This window comes from Tympanuchus pallidicinctus, unplaced genomic scaffold, assembly GCF_026119805.1.
Source record: "Tympanuchus pallidicinctus isolate F22 unplaced genomic scaffold, pur_lepc_1.0 scaffold46, whole genome shotgun sequence".
Lineage (NCBI taxonomy): Eukaryota > Metazoa > Chordata > Aves > Galliformes > Phasianidae > Tympanuchus > Tympanuchus pallidicinctus.
Genome location: NW_026294765.1, coordinates 457,698 through 468,064, shown reverse-complemented (window position 1 = coordinate 468,064; position 10,367 = coordinate 457,698). Strand labels below are relative to the sequence as shown.

General features: G+C 49.7%; 1 protein-coding gene across 1 annotated transcript in view; it reads left to right on the top strand.

Annotated features, from left to right (window-relative positions):
* The first annotated feature begins 5,255 nt into the window (after positions 1 to 5,255).
* The window catches only part of MLLT1 (MLLT1 super elongation complex subunit), a 29,736-nt gene continuing 24,624 nt past the window's right edge, over positions 5,256 to 10,367 (top strand). Inside the window, exons 1-2 of the mRNA XM_052702707.1 lie at positions 5,256 to 5,438; positions 8,262 to 8,442. Of these exons, the coding sequence (XP_052558667.1) occupies positions 5,427 to 5,438; positions 8,262 to 8,442 (193 nt within the window). The 5' untranslated portion in view covers positions 5,256 to 5,426. The remainder of the gene's footprint in view (positions 5,439 to 8,261; positions 8,443 to 10,367) is intronic.

Here is a 10,367-nt window from a genome sequence, read left to right as displayed (position 1 = left end):
CATTACAAGAACCATTACATAGAACCATTTTTCTAAGCTGTTTGACTCTAGGTGCTGGGGACGGCCTTCTTTGTTAGCTGGCAGCTCTCCAAGCCACTCAAAGTACAGATTGACCGCAGAACTTGCGGTCTTGGGTTCAGAGTAGAAAAAGGGAAGATGTAACTAAAATAGCAATGAGAAAATAATGGTGAATGGCAATAAACAGAGAAGCAAGCTTGTTTCTCCAAGAATAGGAAGGGCAAGACTGTTACAGAAGTGGTTGGCTGCTGTGTTTGCAGTAACACAAACATAATATACACGTACATATCAATCGATCATAGGGCTCTATGGCAGAGGTGTGAGCCAGCCAACACAAAGAGTGGTGCTAAGCCCACAGGAAACTACTCTCATTGCAGAATGAGAGATGTTGCTTGGATCCTGGCCAGTCAGCAGTCTGGGTGTCTCCTGTGTTTACCTGGCCAAGGGTGGGACAGGTGCAATACAAAGTATTTTTTCCACTTCTTTTTCCAGCATCCCCAGCTCTCATGGGACAGAACCACCCCTTGGCACAGCGAGGGCCAAGCAGGATGAAACACACACCTCTGAGCACAAGACTAGGATCTCAGAAGCAACGCTTTTGCAATAGAAAGCCCAAACAGAAATTAGGGAGAGCTGTCATTGTCCATTTGCATATTTGAATATGCAAATCAGATCTGTTTCTTATCCATTGGCACTGGCCCTACTGTAGATGGCAGCAACACAGCAGATCTCTGCCAGACTACAGTGCCACAAAGAAAGTAGCTAATTGGATTTGCAGACACTTATTGCAAAGCCCAGAAGTTGCTGGAATAGATATAAAGAAACAGGAGCTCAGCCCACGGCTGCCTTGGGTGCGAAGGCACTCAGCTGACAGCTCGTTAGCTTGAGATGTCCCTGCAAAATGAGAAGTTTGGAGGAAGCCTGCGTGGCTGCTGGCTACACCTTCCCCAGCACTACCAGACATCTAAAATCCCAACGCCCTCCTACAGAGCCTGGCAAATCTTCTACCTCTGGCTGCTTTGTAACTGCCCAATTCCTTCAGTGTCGTTCGGTTTTGCGGCCAGGCATTGCACAGCCTATCAGAATGGAAGCTGAGTTTTCTCATACCTAACTCAGAAGTGGCCAAATTCATGCTCAAATCCCAGAGCACCTTGAAAGCTGGAGCAGTGAGTCGAGATGTCAGCATAGATGGGGAATTGCAGTGTCCTGAGCTTGAGTGGGAGGGCAGTCTGCATCCTGCACTGGAAATGCGCAGCAACAACAAGCTGGGAAAAATAAAGGCACACAAATATATCAATTAAAATGTAGTAACTGAAATAAAAATCAAATTCTAGTGAAGTTTCACAGGCTGTAACTATTTGGCAGGGGTTTGCATCTCTTAAACAACATCTCCTACAGTAGGGCCATTTAACAGAGGGAGCATGGGATCAAATTCTCCTCTGTGGGAAGATGGAGTCCCTGTTCATTGCAGGGAGGTGGACTAGATGAGCTGTAAGGGTCCCTTCCTTCCAACTCAAACGATTCTGTGATTTCCAGGAAAGGTTTAGACCTGGGGGCTTGTAACCAGCAAAGACTGAGAATGAATGGCACCACGAGTTGGAAAATAAAAGATTGAACCCTCAGAGTCATGAGCACGGGAATAACGTCCACAATTAAAGATATGAATGGGAATTCACAAGAAAGAGGCCCAGTCTGAACGGGGAAGAAAAGAGACTGTCCGAGGAGATGTCCTTTGGGCCTGCATCAGACAGAACACAGAAAATTAGCAGCGGGCACTTAAAAGCAAGAATCAAACGGAGCTCTTTGTTTTGTCGCTGTGAACTGAAGCGATGAAGCATTTTGCTTTACTAATATCTCCTATCAAAGCTGATGAGGTGAAGTGGCTCTTTGGAACGGTTTGGGAGCCCATTAATCCCCGCCTGTGGCTACGGGTGAGCAGCACGCACCGCGCTGCGGGCTCACACGCATTTTTCCGCTCTCCCACAACGACGGGCAAACGATCCCAACCAGGAACCCGCACCAAGCAAACGCCTGCCTGGCTTCGAAGAGGAAAACTTCCTCAGAAGCAGTCACCGATTCGGAGGTTAATGTAAAGCTCGGAACGACGAGGGAAATAACTCGTCGTTTGGAGGTGTAAACAAAACCCACTTTTCACATGCAAAGGCTATGCTGGGTGTCAGCAGCGGTGCTCGCGGTGCCCGCGGCCGGGACGCTGAGCCGCAGGCTCGCACCCAGCTGATCACCGCTGTTCTCCGAAGGAATCCCTCGCATTATTTGCATTGCAAATGCCCCGCGCTGCAGACGGAACACGGGATATTGTTCGCCGCCGACGGGCGCTGCGCGGGCACCGCTCCCCAATACCCGCCCCGCGGTCTCCATCGCGGTGCTGTGCGCGCCGGGAAGGGCGGGAGGGGGGAATGAAGGTGTGTGAGGGGAAAGGGACAGAGCGGGGGAAGGAGGGAGGCTGAGGGGGGGTGGAGGTGGGAGAGAGGGGCGCTGAGGGAAAGAGGTGGTGTGTGAGGAGAAATGGGGGAGGAAGAGGGGAGAGGCTGAGGGAAAATGGGGGAGAAAGAAGGAGAAGGTGTGCGAGGGGAAAATGGGGGAGAGATAGGGGAGAGGCTGAGGGAAAAGGAGGCGCTGAGGGAAAAATGGAAGAGACTGAGGGGAAATAAACTGAGGGGAAAACGGGGGAGAAAGGAGAGGGACAGGGAAAATGAGAGAAACTGAGGGGAAGATGGAGGATTCTGAGGGAAAATAGAGAAACTGAGGGAAAATGGGGGAAAGAGAGTAAGGTGTGTGAGGGGAAAATGGGGAAAGGGAGGCGCTGAGGGAAAGTGAGAGAAACGGGGAAGTGGGGGAGAAAGGAGAGGGATGTGGAAGGAAAATGGGAGGCGTTGAGAGAAAATAAGAGAAATTGAAGGGGAAATTGGGAGAAAGAGAAGGATAAGGTGTGTGAGGGGAAAATGGGGGAGAGAGGGGAACACTGAGGGAAAATGAGAGAAACTGAGGGGAAAATGGTGGAGAAAGATGTGCGAGAGGAGAATGGGGGAGGATGCTGAGGAGAAAATGAGAGGAATGGGGGAAACTGAGGGAAAATGGAGAGAAAGAAGGATAAGAATCAAGGGGAAAATAAAGGAGAAAGAGAGATGTTGAGGGAAAACAGGAGATACTGAGGGAAAATTAGAAACTGAGAGGAAAATGGGGGAGAAAGAGGAGGAGTGTGAGAGGAAAATGGGGAGGATGTCGAGGTGGAAATGAGAAAAGATGGGGGGAAAAGGAGAAGGATAAGGTGTGTGAGGGGAAAGGAGGGAGAAAGGGAGGGGAAAATGGGGGATGCTGAAGGAAAATAGGGAAAGGGAAATGGGAGATGCAGGAGAAATAGAGAAACTGTGGGGAAAATGAGAGGAAGAAGGAGAAGGCGTGTGAGGGGAAAATGGAGAAAGAAAGAGAAGGTGGGGGGGAAATGAGGGAGGAAAATGAGGGGCATTGAGGGAAAATGGGGGAGAACAAGGGCAAAAAAAGATGAAAGAAACCAAGGAGAAACTGAGGGAGAAAGAGGTGCAGGTGTGTGATGGGAAAATGAGGGAGAAAGGGAAGGTGGGGGGAATGCAGGGGGGACACTGAGGGGAAATGAGTTGAGAAGGGGAATGTGAGAGAAAGGGGAGGAAATAAGGGATATTGAGGTGAAATGAAAGAAACTAAGAGGGAGCCAAAGAAAATGAGGGAAAATGGGGGGATAATGAGAAAAATCAATGGTGTATGAGGAGAAGGAGAGCCTGAGAGAAAAATAAGGGATGCTGGGGGAAACTGAGAGAAACCTGAATGAAAATGAGGGAGAAGGGGTGGAAAATAAGGGACACTGAAGGAAAATTGGGGTATTGAGGGAAGAAGTGGAAGAACAAGGGGAAACGAGGGAGAAGGCAGAAAAATTGAGAATACTGGGGAGGCAAAGGGGGGAATGCAGAAGATCAAGGGAAATTTGGGGATAAAGAGGGAAAATGAGGGAAAACCAGAGAAGAGAAGGGTGAGGGAAAATTGGGAACAATGAGGGTATACAGGAGAGAGAAAGGGGAAGAAAACAGAGGGGGAAATAAAGAGGATAAGTGAAGGTTTGCGAAAGGAAAATGAAGGGAAATGAGGGCCAGCAAGGCAAGAAAAAGGGAAACTGAGATAAAAGGGAGGAAAACGAGACAGGGTTAAATTAGGGAGATTGGGGGAAAGGTGAGGGAGATGTGGCAATTGAGAAGAAATGAGAGAAAAACAAGAGGGAGCAAGGCAAATGAGCAGGAAAGAGGGAAATGAAGGCACATGAGGGGAAAAATGGAGATGGAAGAAAATCAAGAGAAAATGGGAGATAAAAGGTTGTATGGGAGTATGAAGGGTGACAAAGAGGGAAACTGAAGAGCAGCGAGGAAAAAATGATGGAGACTGAGGGAGAATATGGGAGTGTGAAGGTGCCGCTGGGAAAAATAATGGAGATGGAGGAAAAAAGAGGGAGATTGAAGGAGCACAGTGCCGCTTCCTCCCAGCCACGGCTTAGCCCTGCCCAACCATTCCGAACAGCGGCATCCGCTGTACTGGGAACTGTGGTTTCCCTTGTTCTCAGCTCATTTGTGTGTGAAATTCACAAACGGGTGAAATTCGCAGCCACCGATGGCGGCGGGAAAGCATAGGCCGAGGGAGAGAAAGGGGCAGCGCGTAATGAACCCCAAACCCTGGTCTCGGTGCCAAGCTACGCGATACTGGGTGACTGCGAGGGGCTTCAACGGGGCACGGGGCCGACCACGCCGCAACACCAGAGCGCGCTTCAGCGCAGCACCGCGCCCACTGCTAAGAGGGGGAGGGGAGGAAAGAGGGCACGGGAGGCGGTGAAGCCCCGCCCACCTCTCGTCCCGCCCACCACTCCCCGCTTGACCCACTGGAGGCTCCGCCCCTTCCCCCGCCCACTCGGCGTACCGCCCGCCTTCCGTTGGACAGAACAGCCGCCCGTTATGCGGAGGCGGGGAATACCGGCGGAGCTAAGGCGGAAGCCCCGCCTCCCGGCATGAAGCGGAGCTGCTGTTGGTGGAGAGCGTGTGCCTCTCTGGTGGCGTCGGTTTCCGGTTCCGTGGGGCGGGCGTCGGGGGGTGGCGGGGCTGCTGCCTGTGAGTGACACACAATGAGGCGAGCGGCGGCGGCGGGGCCGTGAGGGGCCGCGACCGTGCAGGCGGCGGCGGCGGCCGAGGCGGCGGCAGTCGGGGAGGGGGGTGGGGGGAAACGGAGCGGAGAGCGGCTTCGCTTGTAAGGCGGGGGAGAAAGTGGGGGCGGAAAAAGAGGACCCCCCCCCCCCCGTCGACCGTCCAGAAGAACCACCGCTGCGGCGGCAGCGAGCGAGCGAGTGAGCGGGGCCCGCGGCGCTGCACTCAGCCATGGACAATCAGGTGAGGGGAGCGGGACCCCACGCCGCTCTCAGTGCTGCCACCCCGCATGACCCCCCTCCCCCAATAGAATAGGGGGGCGGGGCCCCTTTAATGAGGAGAGACTGAGATCCCCCCTCCCCTGGCTGGGGTAGCTCCCCCATTTCCCCTCCATCTTTTGTGGGTGGGGGGGGCCGAGCTCTCGCCCCTTCCTGGGCGGCCGCGCCGCAGCCTCGCCCTCGGCGGGGGGTGGCAGCCGCGCTTCCCGCACATTCCTGCCCGGGCTCATTGGGGGGGTGGTGCCGGCCCTGCTCCCCCCACCCTTTCCCAATGCCGTGAAGGCATTTGGGAGGGGGGTTCCTGCCGCCCCAGTAGCTCTGCACGGCCTCAGCGGGAGGAGCGGGGGCTGGAAGTTCACCTGGGCGCCCTGCAAAGGCCTTTTGTGTGCGAGGCTGCAGGCAGGTCGGCCCGGCCCGAGGTAGGGCCCGCTATACTGCGAATAATAACCCCGAGGAGGCCGGATGGAGCCTGGTCATGGCTTTCAGGCAATTAGCGCATCAAACAAATAGCAGAGCGCGCTACAGAGCGTTTATTAAGTGGAAAAGCAGACTCCTTTTGTATTATTACAGATCGTTTAATGGGATCCTGGTTTCCCTTTGTCGAGAGACATGCTTGGGGGGGAAAAGAAAAAAGAAAAGATATGCGCTGTTTTTAGCAGAGAGACTTCGGGTGTTTGTTATGGGAGGTGTTATTTTCAAATGTGTTTCAACTTCTGGCTTAATTCAGAAGGGTTGTTAATTGGACCGATATGTGAGGAGTATCGCGAGTACAACTTTCACTCTCTGCTAAGCAGTTCTTTCATGTTTAATTTTGTTCTCTTCCACATAGTCCCATCTGTTTCTCAGCTAAAATTTCTCATCCGTTTCAGCTAGGAAGGCAAATAGTGTGGAGTGACAGCCATTTGCACTGCGCTGGAGGGGGGTAGGAACTGGCAGCAGTCACAGAATTTAAAGGGGAATTACAGATTCGATAAGGTGAAGCTGCAAAACAGAGTAGATCGCTTGATGCCTGAACAGTGCGACGTGCCCCAGGTATAGGGTGTGCCTGTGGGCACCTTCCCCAGTGGGTCAGGGCTTTAGGCCACCTCTCCATATAGTGCTCATCCACGAGGGGAAAGATCACCATGGTTTGAGTGAAGCACCTTGCCTTCATCTCGTTCCTTAACGTGACACAGGGGAGCAGACAGCCACGCAGCATCTTTTTAGTGCGGGAGTGAGATGGAGCCAGCGTAGATAAGCCCTAAAGCACAAAAGAGGAAAATGGCTTGCCAGGAGAGCTTGCAGAGGACAGCAATCTGAAGGAATGTGTTAGTAAAGCAGGTGAAGCAATTAATTACATGAGTTTGCCTCTGAGTCTTTGGATTGATGGCAGCCGAAGCTGTTTTACTGTGAGGATAATTGCCTGAAAGACTGTGTTAAGGTTTATAGTTGAAATTAGAACTGAACTGTGATTTGGGAGATGGAGCTTTGATGCCCGGTGCTCTGTAGGCTTCCCGTGTGATCTTTGTACAAAGAAACAGAAAACACTGAGATGAAGTGACTGAAAGGCTTTTTCAGAAAGTATTAACGATGCTCTGAAAATTACTTTCTGATAAAATGTCAGGTTAGGTTGGACACGCAAAATGGTCTTTGAGCATTTATCATGGTTGTGTTTTCTGCTGCAGTTCCTCGATAGGAAAACGTGGGTAATACTTTTGCCGAGCGTTTGTCTGGAGCTCGGGAAGCTTTTCCTTTTTGCTGCTCAGCATTTGACATCATGCCCTCAGGTTGGGTCTGTGTTTGCTTGTAGTGACAAATTTGGTTGCCTTTCCTCATTGAGAGCTGGCAGTGCATTTATTTTCAAGTCTTAGGTGAAGAATGGCATAAGGACTGAAAAGCAGCCCGCTTATTTTTCATAAACTTCCAGTTGTTGAATATGGTAGTGGTTGATTTGAGATGTCTGTGCTGCTGGTTTGGTTTGGATAACATACACATAAAATTAGCCTAATAAGTAGTCAGGTACCGTGGGTGTGATTCCATCTGTAGCAATCGTGCCCTAAGATGTGCTTCCTTTAACTTGTGTCTGAATCACATTGGCTTTTCCCTATTATATCTTTTTAATTCATTGCTTTCTTCTGACCACGAGGTCTGAAAGAAGATGTGGATCTTTGCAACGTCTAAATCTGTTTTTTAGGACGTTTAAGGAGATTTTTAATTTTTATTTATTTTTTTACTTTGTGATACTGAATACACCTCTGTTATTCTATGATTAGAATTCAGGACTACACATCAGAATTAGGTCATTTTAGCATTGGGTATTGTGCAGGCATGGTACATGTTGACTTTGAAAGTCAGTTAATACAATTATTTAAAAGAACCCAGGATCATAGCTGTGTTCCAATGAATTACAGAGTCTTGAAAATACCATCAGGCACCAATTTGTGATCTGATTTTTCCCATTACGGCTTTGTTAGTGCTGTGAACATCAATTTCTATCTCTGACTTTCTAGAAATAAACGCAGTTCTGCAGTGAGGACTTTGCTGACACTGTAGTTGATAAGTGAGGCAGATAAACCCACCCCTCCTCTAAAGCCCTTTTCTCTGCAATGCTAATATTAGGAAAAAAATAGGTACAAAGAGATGCTTGGAGCTATTTTTATAAAACCTTTTCTGGTTGATAACTGCAGTTCTCAGAACGAGACTAATCTCCCTGTGGAGGCTGTTGTGCAGTTGTTATCCAGCATCTTCAGTCTGGGGGCTCAGCATTGTTGTGTGGTTTGCTTACGTTCTGACCTCTGTCCTCAAACAGTGCACGGTTCAAGTCAAATTGGAGCTGGGGCACCGAGCCCAGCTGCGGAAGAAGCCCACAACTGAGGGGTTCACCCATGACTGGATGGTGTTTGTGCGTGGCCCGGAGCAGTGTGACATCCAGCACTTCGTGGAGAAGGTGGTCTTCAGGCTGCATGAGAGCTTCCCGAAACCCAAGCGAGGTGAGTCGTGTTTTGAAGATGGGATTTCAGGTCTTCTGTGTGAAACAGCACTGTGCAGTTTAGACTGTCCCGCACTGTCATATTGCTGTAAAATCTCCTCTTGAAGAGGAACAAAGCATGTCTTCCTCGCACTTGAGTCTTAACTTCACCTTAACCATCTTTATTTGAGGAAGGTGAGGGAGAAAGAATGAGACCTTTCTCATGATGGAAGGTTTGGAGGTGAGGTGCTTTCTCCTCCCAGGCAGCAGTATGTGACAGCAGAAGGTGATCCGTGTTACCAAATGGGAAAGGCGGGTTTGGTTTGTTAATATCAGCCAACAAAAGCTGGAAGTGTGTGATGGGTGAGAGGCCCTCAGATAGGGGACTGGTGTATGTGCTGCAGCAGGGAGACTTCTGTGCTGGTCCCTGGGTTTGTTCAGCCCAGAGCAGAGAGGGGAGGGGAAGCACTGATCTCTGTGACAGCAACAGGGCATGAGGGAACAGCATGGAGCTGTGTTGGGTGGGAGGGGGTTTGAGTGGGGGTTATGGAAAGGTTCTGCACCAGAGGATGGTGGGGATGGAACAGGCTGCCCAGGGGCAGTGGGCATGGCCCCAAGCTGCCAGAGCCTGGGTGGTGTTTGTGCAGCACTGCGTCAGTCATAGAGGATGGATTTGGGTTGGTCCTGTGTGGAGCCAGGGGTTGGATTTACCTGTGGATCCTTTCCAGCTCAGGATATTCAGTAATGTATTTTCTGTAAGCGCTGGTGCAGTCTGCAAGGTTGGGAAGCTGCACGATGGAATAACACTACAAAAATTGCAGTGCTGTTTTCTGCTGGATCATTTCTTTGCTCTGAGTGTGCAGCAACATGAACCTTATTGTCGTGGGGCAGCTGGAATGCGTGGTGGAGGAGCAGGAATTGCCCTTCTTGGCAGCAGCAGGGCCTTAGATCTATTTGAGATTGTGTAACTGCATGCTGTTATTATGTAGTGTTACCAGGAGTGCTGACTGCTTAGCAGTACTGCTATAAATTACTTTGTAATGCACATTCTCTCAGATACTTTTTTTGGAAGACTGCTGGTCGTGCAGGATGTGTTGGGGCTGCCCCCTGCACCATTTATTTGTGAGAGTCCACAACAGAAAGCAACCGTGAGGTGTTCAGCTCCCAGGGATGTGAATTTAGTGTGGATGTTAATAATATCTCCTTCAAACTGACGTAGTAAAACTGATGTATGATAAGGCAGTGCAATACTGAGCTGGGAGCTAATTTGTAGAACAGAAATTACAATCTGCTGTGCTACAGTTCTTGTCATCCAGTGTAATTACATTATTACAAACAACTGTACTGGGATGGCACATTGTCTTTGCTCAGTGGGTTGCTGTGTCATCTACCTTTACAGAGAGTTTTTCTCTTCTCTTAGGGTTTAAGTGCTTTCTTAAGCTTGCTTACGTAGATTGGAGAGGTTTCTTCTGGTGTCTCTCCCTTACTTGAAGCAAAATCTGGTGGTGAGGGTGGGCTTGTGCTAGGGGCAGATTGCTGCTGTGTCAGGTTTAATTTCTTAGGATAGGGTGGAAAAGGAACGAAGGCTGCTTGGCAAATGGTCTTAAGATTCCTGACTCCGTGCTGACGCTGTGTTTGGATTTTGTGCTTTTTTTCCATGAGTGGTAGGGCTCCTATGCAGAAATTCAAGTGGTTCTAGGTTGAGTATTTTTAGATAGGTTCTATTTTCCCTGCAGTTGAATTTTCAGTACTGCTTACTGGCACCTTTATGATGGTTCTTAAAGCTGGGAATAACGTATCTGTGCTACAAGAAAATTGCTGTGCTTTTTAGGTTTGAGGTACTGCTTCCTAATCATACTACTTGCAGTTCTTTAGAGAAAGTCAGAAGACTCACACCAAACTCTCCTAATTACTTTATTGACTTGATTTACATGTATTGTAGTGCAT